Source organism: Thrips palmi, unplaced genomic scaffold (assembly GCF_012932325.1).
Source record: "Thrips palmi isolate BJ-2018 unplaced genomic scaffold, TpBJ-2018v1 HiC_scaffold_1, whole genome shotgun sequence".
NCBI lineage: Eukaryota > Metazoa > Arthropoda > Insecta > Thysanoptera > Thripidae > Thrips > Thrips palmi.
In genome coordinates, this window is record NW_023144620.1 from 632,052 (window position 1) to 656,140 (window position 24,089).

A 24,089-nucleotide genomic window follows, 5' to 3' on the forward strand; every position below is an offset into this window, starting at 1 on the left:
AGACCACTTGTTTAGACCACATGTTACCAGTCCAGACCAAGTGTGTACTCACCTGAGCACACTCTGGTGGACGTGTGCTCAATACTCTCGTGGAAGTGAGCTTGTGAGTACACGCTGAATAGTGTGCCGAGTCCGCTAGGTTGAGTTTCCAGAGTTGCCTTTACACCGACCATGCATTCCACTCTATTCCCTTACCTGGAGCACACTCGCAGCACCAGCGTGTTGGGCGTCGTCCTGTCGGCAAGCTCCGCGCGCAGCTTGAACAAGGGGTGCTTGCCCACCGTGGCCTCGTTGTAGCTCCAGGAGACTTGCGCCAGCGAGAAGCCGGCGCCGTCCGCCGCCAGCTCGACCTCACGGACGGTACGGGGCAGCTGGAACAAGGAGTACGCAGTGGTGTTCGTTCTTTAGATTTTCTAAACATTTTCTACGCTTCGATACAAGAACCTCTTCGGCGTCCAAGACATTGACTATTAAACAGGTGTTTGAAGTTCATGAGTTGCTCTTTCCTCAACCCTGAACTGACACCTGTAACCAGCCCAATCTGAAATTACTAGGTTCCGAAATTCTGACAAGAGTTTTGAACTTTCATAAAACTATCATGATTGGTTAATTCAACGCCAAGTCTATATTTTCTACGAAATGTACGAAATTTGGCACGACTTTATGAAATCATTCGAAGCAATTTGTACAAAAACTTGGCATGCAGAAATTGCGTGGGACTACATGCATTATTGTAGGAATAAATTAACTGTCTTTTTGAAATAAGAGTTCCCTTCCACTGAAAATGAAACAGTTTTGATTAAGACCATTTTGGGTGAGGTATAATTTGTCATGACAAGTTGGCTGATGAAGGGTTTATGTCTGCTACCTAAAAGCTACCTAGCAACATCACCCAAAATTATAGTCCTGGTCAAGGGGAAAAGATTTTAAAAAATATATTTGAACATCAGAATGCATAGAAAACCTTAAATTTAAGTCATTTAAAAAATCATTGAAGTTTTTCACACACTCGTGGAATTCATTTCCAAATTCATGGAAATTTCGCTGCACTTGATTGAACTTTATACGAAATATACACATGGAACTGAAAATTTTGTACACTGAACCTGAAATTCAAGGACTTCTTCACTGTCGGTGTTTCCTCACCTCGTGGCGCTGCAGCCACATGCCGGTCTTACTGTTGACGATGATGGGCGTGTCCTGCTTGGCGCCCTTCACAGTGTAGGAGAAGACGACGCGCATGTCGCCGGAGGGGAGCGCGATGCGCTCAGCCATGGCCGCCAGCGCCTGCAGCCCCACCACGGTGTCCTGCGGGACCGGCATTTCGACACTGTTTAAATCAATCTCCGAGGTTTACACGCAGGCACCTCTGTTGCTGAAGAACGCATCGTAAATTTACGATAATTCCTGCAAATGTGCATTTTTGTAAAGTCACAAAGATTAGGGGTAGGTTGGGGAAGAAAAGTACAAAACGCGTACTTTGCACTGTGCCGAAGTTCCAAATGAGGAATTAACTATTCTGCTCTCGTGAGCTTGTAGTCCTGCCTTCCTAATGAAATGGATCACTGTTCATAGATTATAGTTCCGTACATTACGTACATCATGCCAAAATGTATGTGATTTCGGAACTCCTCGAAAAGGGTAAGAAAAGTACACCACCGGGGAAGAAAAGTACAACGAAAAGAATTGCGATTTCGAACCAGGAGACCACCAATCTTGGCTCAACACAGGTTTACTCATCAAGTGGAGAGCTTTCACTTGCCATTAGTTCAAGTTTTGTCAAAATCGGTCAATTGGTTCTGGTTCTACATGGACTCATCACAGAAGGTCCAAAAAGCCTTTTTCTCAGAGATAAGTGGGTACAGCATTTTTGTACTTTTCTTCCCCTTTTCACGTAAATGCCCAATAACTTGTTTATTTCTAGTCTAATTCTATAACTTGTGTTGACATTTTTTGCTTGTCTCGCCTCATCAAATCTATTCCCGTGATCAATTCAATTTTCATCCCGCTTTTAGTATCTTAGAGGATGTTTTTTTTTCCCCAGTGCCTGTACTTTTCTTCCCCAGCCGACTGTACTTTTCTTCCCCATTTCATTTTTACACTAATAAAAAATTGTGTTGAAGCCTAAGAGCATCGAACGGCACTGTTTTTCAAAGATGATGGTCTAAGCAATAAGGTGGTACACATTGGACTGTCGGCTGATCCTGCAGGAAGCTGTACTTCAAAGTACAAACATTTTAAAAAAAGATTTTCAAAGTTATTTTTAATGTTTTTTTTAAACGTGCAGTTTGATTCTAAATATTATGTGTAGAACTGGGCTGAATTTATTTTTGGTCAGCGGGATGACCAATCTTTCTAAAACCACTAACGTGATGGTTCAGTGTAGATTCAGTTCAGAGATATAACGGGTGTACTTTTCCTACCCGAGCCTGGAGTGTACTTTTCTTACCCAACCTACCCCTAGGATCTCGCACATTGAATTTCTTTTCTTTGCCATGTCGCCAAGAAATGTTTACCACAGGACCATTCTTCACGCAAAATCTTGTACTTTGAACAATTTAGCGGCAAAATCCCCAAATTCATGTTTCTACTTCCAAACTTTGCTGGGTTATAACTCAGCCAATTAGTATTTGCCGCACATGATATTGTCGCTTTCTTAGTTTTATAGGTACTAGATAACAACATGCTCACAACACACTAAATTCTTCTGGACTTTTTTAGGCATAGTTATGCATGCACAGATACGTCCATATGTTATGTATAGTATTATGCATTACTGTGAACATTTAATGCAGGAAAATGAACAGCATGATCAGAGGTCGTGGCGAGAGACGCCTCTCCTCCTAAGTGGGACTGCTGTATTCATAGCGCCTGCGAACTAAGGGTAGGCCGGGTCGCCATGTTGGGCTCGAGTCGACTCAACGCGGGTCACGTCGCTCCGTGTTTGTCCTTGACTTTCGGTGGTACAAAGTCGGTTTTCCGGGTCGAACGTGGTACCAGTCGGTCCGTGTGGACGCCGTGCGTCGAGGCTCGAAGTGTCGCGGTGATCGGTGCAACAGTGTCCGAGTTCTGTGCAAATTAGTTTTTGGCGCCTTGTTTACAAGGCAGCGTCCGTCCAGCCAGGCCACTACAGCGGCGACCGTGTCCACCGACCTGCCGGTCGCAGGGCTGACGTACCGCGAAAAACCAGCAGCCAGTGCCCCAACCGGTGTCCGCGCAGTGCCCAGTGTTCAGTGTTCAGTGCAGTGTTCAGTGCGGTGTTCAGTGCGGTGTTCAGTGCAACACCCAGTCCGTTGCGTCCGTTGTGCAAGCGGCCCGGCCATGGATCCACCAGTGCAGCGGTTGTGTGTCCCCTGCGTCGCCCCCCTACCTGCCATGCTGACCCGATGTGCCGTTCACCCGTGTTCAACAAGGCGATCAGAGAAGCATTCACTGCGCGGGAAATTTCTCGGCGGGGCCCTGTAGCGGACGGGAAAGGTCGCCATCATTGTGCGAGCGAGCGCGCGCACGGCGGCGCACGTGCAGTGCACCGCCTGCAGGCTGAGTCCGGGGTGTGCCTTTGTTGCTGCGTCTCTCTCGCACTCGTGGGTTCCCCCAAAGGGAGCGAGAGGGACGGCGCGACGAGGCGGTGTCCGGAGTGGACCGGCTGGCCTGCCGGGCCATGCCGAGCAGGGACCTGCCGGAGGATTGGGGATTACCCGGCTCGGCACACCGACCGCGTCTCCTGGGGCTCGGCTAGGCTCGGACAGCTCGACTCGCACCGACGGCGCCGACCAGATGCAGTGCAGTGGCAGGCAATGCAGATTGCCAGGTCAGCGCGACAACGTCCCGTGTTGCCACATTCCCAGACACCAGACAAACTACTGCGCACCCGGAGGGGCGCACCAGGATAACATCACGCCGTGGAGTCATAAGGAAGGAGACAGACACCTACACCTATGGATGAGTGCCGATTTTAGTTTTGGTTATGGTTCTTGGGCTGGTTGTGGGTTGGTTTTGGTGTCCACCTCTCTGCGGTTGGCTGACCGGGCGGTCACCCCCTCCCCGCCGTCGCCGCCACCGCTGCAGTCAACAGGGGACGCACGGCCTGCCGGCTGCCGAGGTCGTGGTCACAGCGGCGGTGCGGCGCCAACCACCCACGCGCCCGGCGTGTAGGCAGCACCAACAACGGTGGGCTCCAAGGGGTTGCCTACCTATCGGGCGCTCCCATCGGGACGACGGACGCCGTGGCGGCCGAACACGAGTATGGGGTGGGCGTAATAACTGCGATTCCAAACGCTATGAGTATAGCACGTATGGTGCAATGCAGCTGACATATCGCACCACACGTGCAATGCGATAGCCATGTTGCACCTCACGTGCAATGCATCCCGAAAATGCCGTATGCTAATGGATGGCGATGGGGAGGCATTGCACTTCATGTGCAATGCTTTTGCATTGCACCAATTGACGCTATACTCATAGCGTTTGGATTCTCAGTGATGCCTCGGGTTAGAGTCCTGTTCCAGCCGAGAGGTCGCACCAAGAAAAGGGTAGGGGTGAAGCAAAGTAACAATTGCCAAGACGCGTCAAGAAAGAAGAGAAGAAGACACCGAAAGTGCAACTGTTCCCGAGAACAAGGGACGAAGCAGGCGGGATCCGGACTCGGTCAAGCTCAAAAGAGGCTGGCCCAGGGTAGGGACGGCACAACGCTCACGGGAAAGGCCTGTCACTAACCCGCGGGGAAGGCACTCTGCGAGCCAGGGGCATGTAGCCGCTTGAGGTTCTTCCCCGCCGAGGTAAAGTTCTCCCCTAGTAAGGACGACCATGTCCCGTTTTGCAGTGCAGGCGGGCAAGTGTCGGGCCCGAAATGGCATACGATCATATGTGGTCTAGCCCTTAGTGGTAATGGTAATGGTAAGGGTAGGCCACCCGTTGAGCTAAGGTGTCTTGCGGGCTGGCCTACTCTTCATTATCATTACCATTAAGGGCTAGACCACATGTGATCGTATGCCATTTCGTGCCCGACACATGCCCGCCTGCACCAGGGGGTAGCAACGCTGTACACGTATTCTGACTACATGTTCGACCCCCCCCCCCTTAAATCATGGTACTTTTCAAGGAGATACTCTCTGAGCCCTCCAGAGGAATCGCATGAAACTTGAGTGCGGCATCAAGTTAAAAGATAATATTAACGTAATAACAAAACGTGACCACACTCACGATCAATTCCACTCACATTCCAGGAACGTGACATCACGTTCAAACGAATGTGACAAAGTGTCACGTTCGTTTGAGCATTGTGTCACATTCCTTTCGATGTGAATCAGCCTTAAATTAACTTATTCACATTCCAACGAATGTGACACAATGCTCAAATGAACGTGACATTTGAACGTGATGTCACGTTCCTGGAATAAGAGTGTCATGCACTGTTAAAAATAATCGTAATTTTACGACATTTTGTAGAACAATTATGTCGTTTTTAAACGACATATTTTGTTACGACTCAAGTCGTAAATATACGACTTGAGTCGTTAATGTATGACATATTTGTCGCTAATTTTGATAGCGACACGTTTCGTTTTCAAACGAATTAAGTCGTAAATTTACGACTTATTCGTAAGTTTACGAACAATCGTAAATTATCTTTGGAACATGTCGTGCAATTATGACTTAAGTCATGCATTTACGACTCTTGTCGTAAATTTGCGTTATGAATCGTAAATGAACGACGCAAATCGTAAATAAGTGAGCAGAATTGTAACTTTTCACCAACTTTTCGGGGATTTCAGGTGTCAATATATGTAATTGGGATTACGACATTGTCGTAGAGAAATGATTTTTTAGTCGTTCAGTTACGACGAAGTAGTTTAAGAACGATTTCCGTCGCTATGAAAATTAGCGACATTTTTGTCGCTAATTTACGACAGAATTTCTAACAGTGCATCCCTCGAAACCGCATCGCAAAAACAAGAGAAAAATGGGGTTTCGCTAAAAACGCTACAAGAAAAGTTGCTTCTTATATTTTCAAAACGTTAATCTTGGAAAGTTTTTGAGTCTTTGAGTTGAAACCTGGCCTTAACACTTCCTCAATTCATATATTATCGTAATAACAAAACAGCTTAGCTCTACTGGACTTAGTACTTTGGATCTCGTCGAAGTAAATTAATGTGCATCGGGGGGGGGGGGGGGGGGGGTCGAACATGGCGTTAAGAAAGATGTAGGGCGTTGCCACCCCCTGCCTGCACTGCAAAGCGAGACATGGCCGTCCTTACTAAGGTGACACTTTATCCCGGCAGGGAAGAGCCTCAAGCGACTGCAAGCCCCCACTCGCAGTATGGCCAATTAGGTGTAGAGAGGTGTACTCTCTCTCTCTCTCTCTCTCTCTCCTCTCCCATCCCCCCCCCCCCCCCGCAAGGCGCGCTCAGTTCCCGGCGACGGGCCAGAGAATAGTGAAAAATTCCAATGCTTACGCATTGCACGGTGTTCCGGTTGTGGAAATCAATTGGAAATCTGTCATCTAAACGTTACTTACGTTAATTTTACCATTATTTACGTAACTTTGAATCCTACCGGTATTTTTACATCCCCAAACCTGATTCAGTTAACACAATGACCATCTCAGTCTATCTCGCGATCTCGCGATTTACAGCGCTCATTTTCGTCAAACGAAAGTCATCCGCGTTCCGAAACCTCCCCTCCCGAGTTAAAAAAGTTTGTCAAACCAACCGTTGTGCTGGTTACAGAATTGAGGAAAACATGAGAAGAGAACCGCAGCCTTTAAAAGCAAGCCAAACAATCCAACCTCAGCAACGATGGAGGGGCAGTTTCAATACGCGACTACTCGTTCTTTCAGCCTCGCGATTTTCGAAAGGGCGCTGACGCCGAGAAAATGGTTGCCAACCCCCGAAAATCTATTTATTTTGTCTTTTCTGCTGCGAACCTTTTACTAATGACAGATTTGAAAGATGTTTAAATGTCTTGTCACTGCAATGAATGAACATTGGCATTTTCGAATTTTACGGCGTTTTCATTTCTTTTTATCAGGGACTTTAAACTTTGACAGTTGGTACGATGGCAGTGAGACGTTGGCATGGAGACTTTGTCTTCATGTTTTAACCATTTTCTCAGAAGACAGACGATTTCTTGTCACTTTGATGAGGCAGGAGGTTTAGTTTTGAGGAGTGGCACATTTTTTCTTCGAAACGTTTCTGGAAAATGTGAACGGATAAGGGTGCTTGATTGTTGCAAATTTATGTTTTAGTCGTTTACGGAAAATTTCCACGATAAATTTTCTGGACTTTTTATTAGATTATGAAAAGGATTATTGCACTGTAAAAAATTAGTTCGTAAATTTACAAACAATTTATGGGTAATTTCGTTGCACAAATTATCTGTAAATTTACAACGTCTTTTTGTTTCTTAACGATTTATGAATTATTCTTCACGCAGTAATTTGTAAAATTACAAACTTTTTACACGCTCCAAATTACGTGGACCGCTTTTGTTCTACCTTGTCACGCTGATTAAATGAAGATTAACTTATTTCAGCGTTTTTGTTTTGCTTTATGAAACATCTTGTAAAATGATGAAGGCATCACCATATCTCGTAATCTTACAAGCGATTTGTGCAACGGAATTACCCAAGCATTTGTTGTAATTTTAGGAAACTTTTCATGTTTTTGTGACATTGTTGTAGTATTTTAGTCACGTTTGAGATGTATTTTGTTCATACCATTTCATAAGGCGGTGTTAACGAACAAATTTCATACAATTAAGAAGATTTCTGTGATGAATAATTTATAAAACGGCCTCTACAAATAAATTTCATAAATCAACGAAATGTTATTGTTACTTCACAGAGAATTTGTAAAAAAAAAATTTCGTAAATTCACAATAATTTTTTACAGTGATGTGGCGGGAGCCATATGTGCATTTTCAAGGGTCCGTAGAAGAAGAATTCTGAGCCGTCAAAAGCAATAGGGGTCCTCCTTCGTCGGAACCCCTAAAAATGACCTGCTCCTGACGTGCTACGGAATACACGTGTAATTACAACTCATGTTTACACAGGTCTGCGGATCGACACTACGCTCTGAATGACTTGCGAAGCAAATTTCCCATCGTAGGAAGGTGGTTTTTCTCACAATTACGAAAGTTTTTCTTTGTATCTTACGATGAAAATACTAAAATGATTCGTACCCTCTAACGTTACGTCATGTTGAAACTGTTGTGAATTATAGTATCGTCTGCTACCTATCGTGTAAATGGACTGATGATCTGTCTTTCCTAAGTTGGCTAAACTGATTTTCTGTACATATGCATTGACTGCCAATAATTCTTATAACACACTAAATTCTTATGGACTTTTTAAATGCATAAGGACGCATTTTTATGCATAGTTATGCATGCGCAGAAACGTCCATAAGGAATGTATGAAATTATGCGTAACTGTGTACATTTTATGCATTTTCCTGCATAAAATGTACACAGTAATGCATAATATTATACATAACATTTGGACGTATCTGTACATGCATAGCTATGCATTAAAAAGTCCATAAGAATTTAGTGTATAGATGATGGAGCCCTCTTGAATAAATCTTTTCTTCTGTTTACTGAATCTACCGAGTTCATTACTCTCCCAGATTTACTAGGCACGTGATTAACAAGCACTCTGCTACAGAAACGAATGTGACAATATGTCACATTCCTTTGAGCATTGTGTCACAGTCGTTTCATTGTGATGTGATGTCTCGTTCCTCGAATGAGTGTGTATCATACAGGAATATTTCTTCGTATAGTGTTTTCGCCCAATTCACCGCAACATAAGTACACTGAAAACGTAATGGTCGGACACATGGCCAAATTATGGCGTGGCAAAAAGCCACGCCGAAAATTGGCGTGACACAAAATTCACGCCGGTAAACGGCATGACATGTGAGTCACGCCCTCATGTGGCGTGAATGACAACGCATTTTACGAGACAAGTCATGCCAGAAAGCGGCATGACAAGAAATTCACACAAAAAATTAAGGTGAATTTTTGAGTCAAGCCGATTTGTGGCGTGACTTTTCTGTCACGCCGTTTTTTGGCGTGACACTTATTCACGCTCCTACAGCGGCACGAAGTCACGCCGATGGATTTTCAGTGATAGCTCCATTTTCATTGCAAGGCATTTACAGTGTAGCGCACCTGAGTCGAGGCGAATCCTCCGTTGGAGTTGCGCTGCTCGATGAGCCACTGCATGATGGGGAAGGCCTCCTCGGCCAGCCCGCGCTCCAGGTACGTCAGCAGGGCGTAGGCCGTCATCTCCACGTTCACGGAGTTGGGCTGGCTCCAGAAGGGGTTGTCGGGGTCGGCCTTCTCCGTCTTGCTCCACCACCGGAGTCCGCCTGCGGGGAAAATGACCATTCACGTAACTGCACTGGTAAAACTAAAGCGTAACTCTATGCTTGAGTCAAGCATAAAGTTACGCTTGAAGACGTTACGCTTGAAATGAAGCATACTTGGGAAATTCCCCCCATGCATTGAGATAGGGAGAATCTTGGCCGATGAGCCTGTTACGCTTGATATCAAGCATACACTTATTACGCATGAAAACGGAGGGTAATACTACGCTTCAGTTTTACCAGTGTGGAGGGCAAAGTGCAGCCACGCCGTTCGTTTATATTAAATTTATACTAAAAGTCTGAATTTTAAGACTTGAGTCTGAATCCCCATTTCAGAGTAGGAAGTCTGAAAAAAGTTGTCTGAATTTTCAGACTTCTTTTTACAGTAATGGGAAATAACTTCGAAATTCAGTACAAATCTTTAGATTCAAACGCATTTCGGGCGGATTTCAATGAGTTGCAGCCAAATTTGCTTGAATTTCGGCATGAACTTCAATGACTTGTTTAGAAGTTCCGTGACTTTCCACAACGTTCCATGAATTATAAAGATATTTGACAAAAAGTCAAGATTTTCCATGAATTTTGGTGCACAATTCTTTTTGGAGGTTTTTTCACCGAATAAGACGTTATTTTCGTCACAATCACTGCATGTCTTGTGGCCAGTTGGCTTGCCACAAAATTTACAGGTAAATTTACTCTGTTATATGAAGCGAAATATTTCGTAAATTACGAAGTATTTTCTTTGTAAGCTTATGTGTGTATGTTTAAAATACTTTGTTATGACAAACTGATTTTCTTTGTTGGGCCTAAAATAGTTTGTCAGGTTTTCACAGTGTTCTTTGTAGGCCTCGACAGTTCGGTTAGTGGTTAACAAACCCTCGCAACACCACCGTAAAGACGTAGATCTCCAGCGCATTTCTTACGTCCGGACTGGGCTTTGGCGTCCAGCTTCTTGAACGCCTCGTCCCTGGCAGGGTGCCCGGCCAGGTGCAGGGCGTAGGTGGTGATGGCGATGGCGTAGGGGTCGTCCAGGCTGTCCATGTTCTTCACCAAGTAGTCGAGCGCCTTCTTGGCCGCGTCCTGGTGCTTGAACGTGGCATCCTGCGACATAAACATGATAGGCTAGACCAGCAACGTGCGTGGCACTGCGTGGCCCTTGCAGGATCTTATGATGAAAACCACACTGAAAAATTAAGAGTGAACTCAGAACACGCTCTCCTAGAGTATTGGCCGCCTCCGCACTGAAAACTTAAGTGTGTACCGAGTACACTCATCATGAGGCATTTTTTTAAGAAGTCCGATCGTGGAACACGACCGATGCCGATTTCCTCCATTTTTTGGTCAAAGGTAGTCCTTGTGGGTCTAAGAAAGGCCACAAATTTTTTGGGCCGAAATATGCACCGTTCAGATTCTATGGGCAATTTTCGTTTTCTCTGACAACTTTTCACATAATTTGGCCAAAATTGAAAAATCACCTTTCTGAGGCCTCTATGCACTCGATTGAGCTCAAAATGTAGAATCATATGTAAAATCACGCGAGGTACACGAATCCGGTGCCCGTTTGTTGATAGGACAACCCAAAAAGATGTTATGACTGTTTTTCAGGTTTTGTAGTGGTTTTTACTTTTCTTGGGGTTTTGGTGTTCGGCATCGATTTTCGCCAATCTGATGAGTGGATTTTATAGATAAAGGACCAATCTATCATCTGCAAAAATTGAAAAACCGTCATTTCAGGGTAGTTTTAGATCAGATTAGCCACCTTTCGCGTGACCGTCTCACTGGTAAAACAAAGGCATAAAAATTACGCCCTTTAGGGCATAAATGCTCTTTTACGCCCTTGCAAGGGCATAAATCGTTTTATGCCCTTGGGAAGGGCGTAAATGGTATGGGAATTTCAAGCAAAATTTTAATGCCCTTCCCAAAGGCATTAACGATTTATGCCCTTTAAGGGCGTAAATCGTTTACGCCCTTTAAGGGCATAATTTTTATGCCTTTGTTTCACCAGTGCTCCGCCCCATATTGAGTCTAAATATTTTCCCAAGTGATGTCAGAGTTGGTTTGAAATTTCACCGCTGTAGCTCAAGTAGTTTGGAAATGGCAGCTTTCTAAAGTTTTGCAATCACGTAAGGTATTTACTTTAAGTAGAATTGCGGTAAATGTGAAGACTTGCCACAGATCGGGTAATAAATGAGATAAATGAGTGCGTCAAAGTTCTCTTAGCGTAATTTTGGACAAGGAATCCGATTTTGCCGGTACGAAGACCCTAGGTGTACTCTAATAAAACTACGTTTTCGTGCAAACCACATAAAAATGGCCTTTTTTCCGACTTAAGAGTTTGCCTAGGGTCTCCGTACCCGCAAAATCGGATTTCTTGTCCAAAATTACGTTTAGAGAACTTTGACGCACTCATCTATCTCATTTATTACCCGATCTGTGACAAGTTTTCACATTTACCGCAATTCTACTTAAAGTAAATGCCTTACGTGATTGCAAAACTTTAGAAAGCTGCCATTTCCAAACTACTTGAGCTACAGCGGTGAAATTTCACACCAACTCTGACATCACTTGGGACAATATTTAGACTGAATATGGGGCGGAGACGGTCACGCGAAAGGTGGCTTATCTGATCTAAAACTACCCAGAAATGACGGGTTTTCAATTTTTGCAGCGCCACTGCTTTTCACGCGGCGTACACAAACTTTTTATCTCGTGATATGACAGATTGGTCCTTTATCTATAAAATCCACTCATCGGATTGGCGAAAATCGATGCCGAACACCAAAACCCCAAGAAAAGTAAAAATCACTACAAAACCTGAAAAACAGTCATAACATCTGTTTGGGTTGTCCTATCAACACACGGGCACCGGATTCGTGTTCCTCGCAAGATTTTACATAAGATACCACATTTTGAGCTCAATCGAGTGCATAGAGGCCTCAGAAAGGTAATTTTTCAATTTTGGCCAAATTATGTGAAAAGTTGTCAGAGAAAACGAAAATTGCCCATAGAATCTGAACGGTCCATATTTCGGCCTAAAAAATTTGTGGCCTTTCTTAGACCCACAAGGACTACCTTTGACCAAAAAATGGAGGAAATCGGCATCGGTCGTGTTCCACGATCGGACTTCTTAAAAAAAAATGCCTCCATAGGTCAGTGTGTACTGAGCACAAAACTGTACATAACATTTAGTGTGTGTGTGTGTGTGTACTTAGTACACACTAAAGTGCCCTGTGCAAGCATTACTATACTTCAGAACACAGGATTTACTGTGCCTGGCGACAGTATTAATTGTACCTGGTACAGGATATTCCGTATCCACTCCTGTGGTACAGTAAATCCCGTACAAAGTACAGTGTAAAAAAGCACAGTAAATCCTGTACTCGGAACTACAGTGATAGCAGTACTAATCACTACAGGATTTACTGTGATTTCTTCCCACAGTGCAGGCTCTCTGAGCGGCGCTCACCTTCTCCTGCAGGAAGGCGGTGAGCACGTAGGCGGTGAGGGCGAGTCCCTTGGCCGCGCCGCCCTGCATGTCGCGGTGGCTGACGGTGCCCACCTCCGGGAAGGAGCCGTTCTCGGCCTGCTGCTTCGACAGCCACTCCAGTGCCTCGTCCACGACGCGCTCCTCCACCGCCACCAGGGACCTGGCCAGGCGGAAGGACTTGGCCACGAAGGCCGTCAGCCTGGACAGAGGAATCACTGCTTCAAACACAACAAGCGTGGGACAGAAATCACTGAGAAAGGAGCAGGACAGCTCGTCCCCACCAACTCCTTCCCAACCCTATTGGTCCCAACGTTATCTCGTTCCCGGCTGTTTTTGGCCCGCCCTTCTATTCAAAAAATAGGGGGAGGGCCTATGCATTTGCCTTTGTGTCTGTGTGTTGTTGTTGTCGTTGTTGTTGTTGTTGTTGTTGGCGTCTGTGTACAAGGAAGGAGTTGAGCTAGAGTAACCAGATTTGGAGGGTACTTTAGGAGTACCGTCCAAACAAATAATCCGGTGGTGCAAATCCTGTCCGGGTCGCACAAGGGCTGCTGCAGGTGCATCATGGTTTACATGAGCGGGAGGGGGATTTCCGCCATTATTGGTGCTAGCAGGGCACATAGGGGTATTTTTGGAATCGGGGCGACGAGACAAGATGAATGGACCTGGTCCCGACCCCATCGGCCGCTTTTACCAGTTGTCCAGATCAGGATCTTCAAAAAAGAGGGTCGACCGACTAAAAAAATTTATTGCAGATTTCGATTGGTCTCAGCAAGACCTTTTCAACGAGGGGTCGGAAAGGGGGTCCAGGAGCCCGACTTCGTCTATTAGTCACATCAGGATCTTGAAAAAAGGGGGTCGACCGACTGAAAATTTTTACTTAAGTTTTCGATAGGTCTTGGCAAGACCTCTTCAACGAGGGGTCGGAAGGGGGGTCCAGGCGCCCGCCTTCATGAGTTATGGGAAAAAGTGCGACGGACTCGTTTTGCGCTCCTGCTGTGCCTCTATTGCAAGGAGTTGCAGTAGCATGGCAAATACGGGTATTTTCGGAATGAGGGCGAAGAGACAAATGAAATGGGCATATTCTAAGGACAGTTGGAGTAAAAAGTGTAAGGACTATTGCATATTGTGAAGAGAAGGGCGGGCTAAGTCACGATGGTACATCGATAACTTTGCTTTACCCGCTCACGGTGTGCGTGATGCGAGCGGGCCGAAGGTCCGGGCCTTCGACTGGCCAAGTTGGGTCTGATGCGAGGGCCGAAGGCCCGACAAAAGGCCGCCGGCAGGCCAAGCTGGGCCGGCCCCCTGTCGAACCGAGTTGCCGGCGCAGCGAAGCGGAGCTGGCAACTCGGTTCGACGGAAGGGCGGGCCCTAGCTTGTTTGAACTCGGTCCCCCGACCGGGCCAACTCGTCCCCGGCACCATTGTTTCCCCTAGGATGGAACGAATTCCGTCCTTTGACTTTTCAGTGTGCACCTCTAAACGGGAGGGTTCAGGACAAATACCAATAAAATTGATGAAGTCCATTTAAAAAAAATAAAATTGGGGCGATTTGGGACGGGCCCAGCTGGGTTTGGGACGAGATAACCCGGGACCGTATTGGCTCGGGAACGAGTCGACCAGGACGAGTTGTCCTAGACCCACTGAGAATGAAAGAGTCATGATGATGACTAAAATTTTGGGCGAGGAATTTTTTATCACCCAAATTTGGGTGAGGAAGGCTTCCTCGGCTTCCTCGCCCAAATTTGGGCGAGGAAACACCCGCGTCCAAATTGGGGTGACAAAGTGAACCTCGCCCAAAATTGGGTATCGATCATGACTTTTTCATTCTCAGTGATGCCAGTCGCTTTATCCCTCGTTGTACAGTGCACGCCACGATTCGAAAAGCTCACATTGCATGCACTAATTGAAGCTACCTGCAAGCACACTCTAGCTAGCGCACACCTGCCGCAGGCACCAACTCCTGCATACTTGCCATTTACGCGCTTAATGAAGCGCATATCTAGTGCACAAGTTTGCACTAGTTTGTGCGTGCCTGGCAAGAATGCGCTACACTCTGAAAAACCTTACTATCTGTTTAAGTTTAACAAAGTAAAGAGGCTCCACATAACTAAGTATTTTCAGCATTCGTAAGCCGACAAAGATATCAGTTTGTAATTTGCATAATATTTCTTCGGATTTAAAACTTATTAGCTTGTACCTTGAATAAGCTCAAAATATTGTGGTGATACGGCTTTGCAGCCCTCCACCACCCTTTCTGTGCACTAAGTCAGAACCCACACTTATTCACGATGGAGATACCCCGCGCTCGGCCAGCAGGCCAACTAGCGCGCGGCGGCGATACTCCGAGCGTTAGCAGTGTACAGCGCTGCTACTGCCACGCTGCAGCGCTCCGAACGGCGACCCGATCGAGCTCCGATCGGGACCCGAAGCGGTCCGCCGGGCTCCTCCCGAAGCGACACCCGAAGTCCTTCGCCGGGCCCGCGGAGCCGAAGCCGAAAGCCCGGGCCGCTGCCCGCGGCCAAGCAGCTCGTCACTCTGAGTCCAGCAGCAGCAGCGACAAGTCGTCCTCTGTCTCACTCGTCCACGCGTCGCGTCTCTCAGACCTTCGCCCCGCGTACTGTCCTTGTACTTGTTCTGAATGCTTACTGATTGTTCTGTGTACCTGAATAAACCCTGAGTTTATTAGCCATACCTCCTACTCTCTCTTCGGAAACCTCCCCCCCAAACCCGCACCCTCACATTGGTGGCAGCGGTTAAGAGGGAGAGAGAGGAGAAGGGAAGGTGCAGGGCGTGGCAAGAGCCAGTCCACCGCACTTTTCAAGTACTAGCTGCGGGTCTTTACGACAGCGGCACGGTGCTTCCTAACGTTCACGCGCGACTTAGGTCAGCGAGAACTTAGGTTCCGGGTACACAGAGGCGGCAACGCGCGGCGCAAGCCAGCGTCGCCCAGCCACCCCGGCAACGCGCGGCGTAAGCCAGCGTCGCCTAGCCACCCCGGGAACTGCGCGGCCTAGGCCAGCAGTCCCACCCTGACGAGAAAAAACCGTTACTTTTGACCGGTAACGCGAGGCGTAAGCCAGCGTACCCGCTGCCGTGTAGCAAACCCGATCGGAGGTTAGTTTCCCCGCGTCCCTACGTAGCGTCCCCCAGCATGTTGTGTCTACTGGTAAGTTTTTGAAGCAAGTGTAGTGAAACAGTGTTAGAACCGCGTACCAGTGCGTATTAGGGTTAGGGCTTTCTTCGCCGAGACGAGGGCCCGGCGTTGAGCGTGGCTACGACCAGCTCCGCGCGGCCACACTCCGACCGCCACCCGACGCGACAGGCGCGGCCACGCCAGTCTGTTGCTAGGCCATTGTCGCGGCTTCCCGCCAAACCGCCACAGGGTGTTTGCTACCCGCTCGCCACTCTAGGGCCCGTCGCGGAGCGTGGATTCGCACCAGCTCCTCACGCTCGCCCCTCGCGACAGGCGCGGCCACGCTAACGCCAGTCTGTTGCTAAGCCAGCATCGCGGCTTCCCGCCAACACTCGCCGAGCACTCGCAGGGCCCGTCCCAAAGCGTGGTTCTCACCAGCTTCTCGCGGCTACCCTTTGCCCAACCGCTTCCCTAGGTGGCAGGCGCGGCTTCCAGCCAGTCTGTTGCTAAGCCGGCGTCGCGGCCTCCCACCAAATCAGCACCGAGCTCACTACTCGCTCGCCGCCAAGAGCCCGTCCTAGAGCGCGGACCCGTACCAGCTCCTTGCGACCACCCTTCGCCTTCGCGACACGCGCGACCCCACGCCACTGTTGCTAGGCCGGCGCTCCGCTTTCCCGCCAAACCGCCACCCGGCACTCGCTCACTGCCCACTCGCTGCCGAGGGCCCGTCGCTAAGCGCGGACCAGTTCCAGCTTTTCCAACCGTCTTTCTTGGCGCGGCGCGGCTACCCGCCAGCCGATTGCTAAATCAGCGACGCTCACCAGCCCAAACAACAACAAAGGAAATGGCGCCAACCAGAAAGCGTCCCCAAGCCCCAGCGCGTCAGGCTCTGACAGCAGGCCCCGACGGCCTGGAAGCAGGCGATTCGGACGCGGGCTCGGCCCCTGACGCCGTGCCCAAACAAGCCCCAGGCCTACCGGCGATCCCGCCGCGTACATCTGAACGACTCCGGCGTCAGCCAGTTCGATTCTCGCCGAACCACGACTCATCCAACAGCGAAAAAGTGACCCCCGGGGCCACCAACGACCTCGTCAACCTGGCTGAGGCAGCGCGCCGCTCGCGCCAAGCTGCCGCCCAGGTCGAACCACAGCCAAGCCCAGCCATAGCTACCGTTTTGAACCAAGCCGACATGCAGTGCGTCCAAACAACCGGCCAGGGTGCCGCCCAGGCCGCCGCCAGCACCGACGCCGAGGCTCACAGCCAGGCCGAGGAGGCTGCATGGCGCCCCTCACAGACATGGCCTACAAGACCCCCACGGACCCCACGCGAGCACGCCACTGCAAGCTCCACGCTCTTCACGTTGACCGCAAGGCGTCAGACAAGTTCAGACATGCTTCGCCGAGAAGGCGTACCTGCCAGTGCCCAGCAATTCGAACGCGGCCCCAAGCCAGCTCTGCTTCCAAGCCTAAGCTTTGTACACCAGTGTACGCGCACAGCAGCCACTGTGGCAGTTCAATGCAACTCCTGGACCGACCCGCTTACTCCTCGCACACGCCCCGTCAGTGCGGCACCAAGCCACCCAGTACACGACGACGCCCCCGAAAGCCAGCACCGCGGTGCAATCCAGGTGCGCGGCAGGGAGCTGTCCAGCTGGCCAACAAGGCCCCCATCACGAGCACCCACAGGCCGACAAGGCAGCAGCGAGCACGCTGGACAGCACCAACACCGCCATGAGCACGGCGATGACGGAAGCACCTCCCCGTCATTCACAAACAGTGAATCGGACACGTCCTCCTTGCCCTCCAGCTTCACCCTCCCCAGCTCGGCCCCACGCGAGGCACGGGGACATCGCCACCAACAGGCTGGAACCCAGGGTGCCCCGGCTCGATCACCACCACGGCGTGCCCAGCAGGCACAGGCCAACGCCAGCCCGGTGTCTACGCCGGCACGCCCGCGTCCCGGCCAACGCGATCCCAGCCCAGCTCAAGCCCACCCTCTGCTAGTCCTACACCGTGGCGGCAGCCAGGTGCTGGAGAGCAGCAGGCGTGCAGCACGGCCACGCTCACTGACGCCAGAGCGTTGCAACTGTCCCAACCAGGCCCGCCACCGCACGCGGCGCTTCATGTCACGCTCGCATTCACGCTCGCGCCCACGCCGCAGCTCCGGCAACGCACATGACAGGGAACGAGCCCAACGCCCCGGCCAACGCTCACGCAACCCCGAAGGCCAGCACCACGGCCCACGCCATGCGCGCGGCGAGGACGAGCATCAGGCATCACGCTCGCGTACTCGCTCACGCTCCAATCCGAGACAAGGAAGCTCGCGCGCCGAACAGCACCGCCATGAGCACGGCGATGACGGAGACACCTCCCCGTCGTCCTCAAGCACTTCGGACAGCATCTCGCAGTCCTCGACTTCCGCCAGCTCGGCGCCCCAAAGCCCCGCGCCGCGCGAGGCCCCAGGCCAGCGCCGCGGACGGGCCAGAGCCCAGAGCACCCCAACGAGGTCCCCGCCGCCCCCACGGCGCGTCCGAAACCAGGTCCACGTCAACGCAGTACGCCCGCAGGCTGGCCAACATGATTTTGACCTTGCCGAACCTCACCCCATCCCAACCAGGCCGCGCAGAGCGCACGCCCGGAGCACCGGCCAAGCACAAGGCGGCCACAGACGTGCAGGACAGCCACGCTCACTGGCTCCAGGGCCTCGAGGCCGTAACAAAGCACGAGGCCATGCAGGGCGTTTCGCTTCACGCTCACGCTCTCGATCAGGCCAGCGCCGGGGCCCAAGGCCAGGCGCGAGGCACAGGGCAAGCCCGAGGCTCACGCTCCTGTTCATGTTCCCAGCTACGCCAGCGTCGCGGCCATGGCCAGACGCGAGGCAGGAACGAACGCAGGACGTCACGCTCCCGCTCACGCTCGAATCCAGCACAACAACGTGCACGCTCGCCCTCACGCGGAGCAGCCAGCCCCGAGGCGTCCGAGCCACGCTCGCGACAGAGGCGCTCTCGCTCCCACACAAGCCGCGAGGCGGAGCCCACGGCCCCACACTCACGCTCGCACCCCCGCCAGCAACGCGCCGGAGGCCAAGCGCGCCGCCGTGACGCACCACGCCCCACGTCACGCTCTGACCCAAGTCAACCTCAGCGTCAACATGGCCGACATTCTGACCAACAGCCTGGCCCAAGCCAGCGAGGCACGACAGCCCAAATCGTCACCGCCGTCACCGCGGCCACAGCCATAGCCATCGCAAACCGGCACCAAGAGCGCCAGTCACCACGCGCACCAAAGCCAGAGCGCTACACAAGCCACAATGACTACCGACTGTACCGAATGCAGTTCCAAAGCATTGCCAGTGCGGAGAATTGGGACTACGCGACCTGCGGCATCATGCTCAGCAGTCACCTGGCCGATGACGCCATAGTGGTCCTGGACAGCATTCCCACTCACCTACGAAATGACTACGCCACGCTCGATGCTGCGCTACTCAAACATTTCGGCACAGAGCTGCCACATCCTAGGGAATACCGCCGCCTGCTCCAGGACTGCCGCCAGCAGCACGACCAATCTCTGGAGTCGTTCGCCCTCCTCGTCGAGAAGCTCGTACATGGCGCGCACCCTCTCCTTGACGCGGCCACGCAGGAGCACTACAAGGTGGAAACGTTCGTCGACGGCCTTCTTGACAGCCTGATGGCCAGCGTGGTCAACTACAGCTCGTTCGCCACATTGGACGAGGCCCTTAACGCCGCCAAGCGCTTCTGCCACAGCAGCAAACGCATGCGCGACGAAGACAAAAGACCGCACTCTCAGTAAAACCCGCGCGTCCTGTGGACAGCGGACTTCCGGCCGCGACGAACCCCTTGAAACCTGCCCTGCTGCCGAACAACATAACCCGCGTGACCTCGGTGCGGTCACTGCACTCGTCATCGCGGGCTGCAAAACTTAATGATTTACGCGCCCCCCTGTGCTAAGGGCTGCACGCTGAGAATTCACCGCGGCTCAACAGATCGCGGGCCGCCTCAGCCAATCAAGATGTTTGAACCACGCGCCACGATCGCGTATCGAATCGGTTTCAAACTCGAACACACCAGGACAAACGATTTCCTTGTCTGGTTTCGCCCTTCTCCTTGCCCACCGTGTGCCCGGCGGCGCTGCCGCGGGTTCGCGTCCAGGACGTCGAATGTGATCGCTCTGTTACCTCCCGGTGACAGAAGGCGCTTCTCCGTGGATCCCGGAGACGCCGTTAGCCGGCCCCGGCCCCGCGACAGGCCAGCAGGGCTAGGGCCACTAACACTGCGGAATGAACAGGACGCGTCCAAGCGATGCTACCCCATGGCAAGTCCCGGCATGCAAGCGCGAGAGCAGACCGAGCCTGGGCCCGGGTAACGGTCTGGCTGCTCACTCCCCCAAGGCCGTGCACTGAGACACTCCCGCGGTAAGACCCACCGCGGCGTGCGATGAACAGAAAGAGCTGACCGATGTAAGCCCCGCCGAGGCATTCGGCGTGACAAATTTTGCGCTGTGGGCCCCTTTAGGCCTGCACTGCTGCATCCAACTACTGTCACTATCTGTGCACGGCCCCCCACCCCCCCCAAATGGTGCAACAAGGCGCCACCGGCAAGACCGCGTGCGAATCCAACACGCGGCGCTCGGCATCCACATCGCGCGGCAAAGAGCTCGCTTTGAAGGATTTTACCGAAACAACCAAATTACGCCGAACCCCCATCTCAAGCCGCCATTTCTTCACGAAGAGGCGCCCACCCTGTAGGAGCCAGCCCTCCGACACGCTCACTATGCCGCGAGAAACACGGCACGGCACTGGCGTAAAACCCCCCCTTGAGCGCGTCGCGGAAGCCACCCTCTCCGTGAACCGCGCGCGCCCCGCGCCTGCCAGGCAGGCAACCCTTCTGGCACCTCCCGCCGTGCAGGCAACCCACACGACGCCTCCCTGCACCGCGGCGCACAGCCAGGTGCTCAACAGCGTTCACGCCAAAACCCCCGCACTCCAGGCCACGCTCCAGAACGAGGAGACCCAGCCGTCATCGCGTCACAAGCTGACAAGTCAACTTCAAATTCCCCACGCCCCCGTCAGCGGTTTTGGGGCGACAAGTCAGAATTTTTCAACCGACATCGTGCCTGACTATGCCAGCCGCGCCCCACCTGGCCACAGGTGGCACGGCGCGGCAAAGGTGAACATCACGCCGCGCCACGACCCACTAGCCCCCCCAGCATGGCACGGCACTCCGTGGAGGCAGCGGCGAGGCACGCCGACAAACCGCCGGGCCGTTCCCCCCTTTCCCCTCCACGCGGCGGCACCGCGCGTCAGCCCCGGCCCAACGCCGAGCCACCGTCTACTCAAGTTTCAACAACACACTCGCCATGCACTACGCGATAACTCGCAACAAATTACGAGTAAAACTCTCCACCGCGCGGCGACCGCCAGCGGTGCACAGCGCTCTTCATCCCAAGCCCCACCGGCCCACTACGCGAACATCGGCATGAACGTGAACAGCCGCGTCATGAACATGACCAGCAATCTGAATGACCCAAGGCACAGCTCATCTCAAGGCCATTCCCCAAGGCCACAGCTTTTCCCTGCGCGGCGCTACCAAGCACGCGCCCCGAAGTCACCCCGCGGGGCAAAGCCAGCGGAGGCAACCAAGTCCGTCAAACCGGACCCCACCACGCCCTAAGTTACCCCGCGAGGCAAAGCCAGCGGAGGCAACCAAGTCCGTCAACCTGGACCCCACCACGCCGTCGCCGTCAGTCACCCCCCGAGGCAGACGCCAGCGGAAGCCACCAAGTCCCTCACGCCGCAGTCACAACCGCCGTCACGCGCGACGCCAAGACCACCGCGAACATCACCTACAACGGCGGCCCCGCCGTCCAGACCCGAGCCGCGGCGAACACCTGCACGCCCACACGCACGCGGCCCCAACAGCAGGCCAAGCCGAATCCGCGGGCCCCGCTCCTGCAGCCAGGCCCCAGTGCCACGATGACCACGTCAGGAAACAAAGCTCGCGGATCCCGTCCAAGCCGCCCCGGCTCCAGCGCCACGAAGCCAAGTTCGCGGGCCCCAGCGCCACGATGACCCCGTCACAGAGCCAAGTCCGCGGGCCCCACCCCGGCCGCACCAGCCTTAGCAACGCGATAACCCCGTCACCAAGCCATCCGCACGCTGACTACTCGCTTGCACATCAACACCCTCAACACCATGCCCGCCGTGTGCCAGGACACAGGCGCAAGACGCGCCGATGGCAGATGCAACTACACTGCAAAGGGCCGCCACGTTCATTTTTTCCAAACAAAGGGTGGAGAAGGTAGCAGTGAATGCACTGCTTTTGAATGAATTTGGAAAGTACGAGCTAAACGCTAACACCGCGGCGCATAGCCAGGTTGTGCAAAGCTCAGATTTATTTCGAAAACCCCTTAACGAACAAATCTCCAACCGCCAAAATCACCACAACAGTCGTGCTAACACCAACAAGAGCTTATTCGCCCTCCGCAAGCGCTATCAGCACTCGCGCCGCGTCAGCCAATGACAGACCGAGTCGCGAAGGCTGCCAACATCACCGCGCGCAGCGCACAATCGAAAGCAGCCTCCCTATTCGCAGGACGGCCACGCTGTCAACAAACAAGCAGACGACGAGCCCGAAAGCGAAAGAAGAATCTGCATCGCGAGTCCTTGGACAGCGATTTCACCACTGGATCAACGCGCCTCGCCAAGATTCGAACCAGCGCCAGACGACAAGCCGCAGTTCCAGCCCCGTGGATGACGGATGCATCAGGAAAACAACGCGCTCCACTCCAGATTCGATCCCACGCCCCCGGACGACCCGCGACGCCACCAGGACGGCCGAGGTTCTACGGACTGCACGTCGAACTCTGCGAGAATAGACACCGTTGCTTGACTCCTCAAACCCACAGCGCGGACAACAAACCCCAAACAAAAGTTAAGTTTTCTTTCTAATTTTTCTGATTACCCTTGCAGTAAATTTAATCCTAAATTCAAGTTTAAGTTCAGTGTTGTGCCTTTACCTAGCCTTGCATTAACCTCCTAATTACAGCCTGGTTAATCACCAGCCAACCAGTCAACACCCCAACTGTTCCCCTTTTAAAATTTAAATTAAACCCAAACTTGTGTTAACAGACCACTCCGTCTTTCAATTTTAACCTCAACTTCTTTAACGTTTAACGCTCCCACTAATTTGGAAAGCCTCCAGTAATCAGTCTTGCAAAGACTTGCTCAATTCCGATTCACCATTCCACTCTGCTAAAATTAAAGCTTCTCCGTCTAAATTCCAGTCATTTCTCCCCAAAGTGAACCATCTCGTAACAACAAAAGCCCTTTTACCAGTACGAACTGTTCTAGGTCAGCTGCTTCAATTTTACCATCGTCCCCGGCTCTCCGAGAATCTACGCCAGAAGTTCTGCGGTTACTCAAGCCTTCCCTCGCCCGCTCACCATGCAGCCAGCTGCCACTTCAAGTTCCACGCAACGACCAAACTGTCATCCTACCGGCTGCATCCTGCCAACTTCTACCAGTCAACTTCCCATCTGATTAGTGCCTCCGAGGCTCGTCTGAGAGTTTTGGGTGGTTTTCTCTCGACCTAGCTAAGGCTAGCCCGAATGGGGAGCGGTGCTCGATCTTTGCACCTGTCTGCTAGCTTACTTGCTACAAGCTCAGCATGACTGCGTTCTGCAACCAACCGCAAACGCTAGGCTTACAACACTCGTTGAAACCGTGTCAGCACTGACAGGTCTCGACAGAGGCGTTATCGTCTCGGCGTGTCTAGCAGACAGCCGGATGACTCCAGCGCGTCCGAAGGACAGCTGGAAGGCCCAGGCCCACCCGCCTGTTTTCCCGGAGAAGGAAGGGGTAATGTGGTGATACGGCTTTGCAGCCCTCCACCACCCTTTCTGTGCACTAAGTCAGAACCCACACTTATTCACGATGGAGATACCCCGCGCTCGGCCAGCAGGCCAACTAGCGCGCGGCGGCGATACTCCGAGCGTTAGCAGTGTACAGCGCTGCTACTGCCACGCTGCAGCGCTCCGAACGGCGACCCGATCGAGCTCCGATCGGGACCCGAAGCGGTCCGC

At 51.9% G+C, this 24,089-nt stretch overlaps 1 protein-coding gene across 2 annotated transcripts in view; it reads right to left on the bottom strand.

Moving 5' to 3' along the window:
* The window catches only part of LOC117638929 (pregnancy zone protein-like), a 77,726-nt gene that overhangs the window by 2,651 nt on the left and 50,986 nt on the right, over positions 1–24,089 (bottom strand). For both annotated transcript variants that reach the window (XM_034374165.1, XM_034374156.1), the window contains exons 20-24: positions 12,838–13,057; positions 10,295–10,472; positions 9,175–9,374; positions 1,147–1,308; positions 196–371 (exon numbers count right to left, since the gene is read on the bottom strand). In XM_034374165.1, coding sequence (XP_034230056.1) covers positions 196–371; positions 1,147–1,308; positions 9,175–9,374; positions 10,295–10,472; positions 12,838–13,057 — 936 coding nt within the window. The remainder of the gene's footprint in view (positions 1–195; positions 372–1,146; positions 1,309–9,174; positions 9,375–10,294; positions 10,473–12,837; positions 13,058–24,089) is intronic.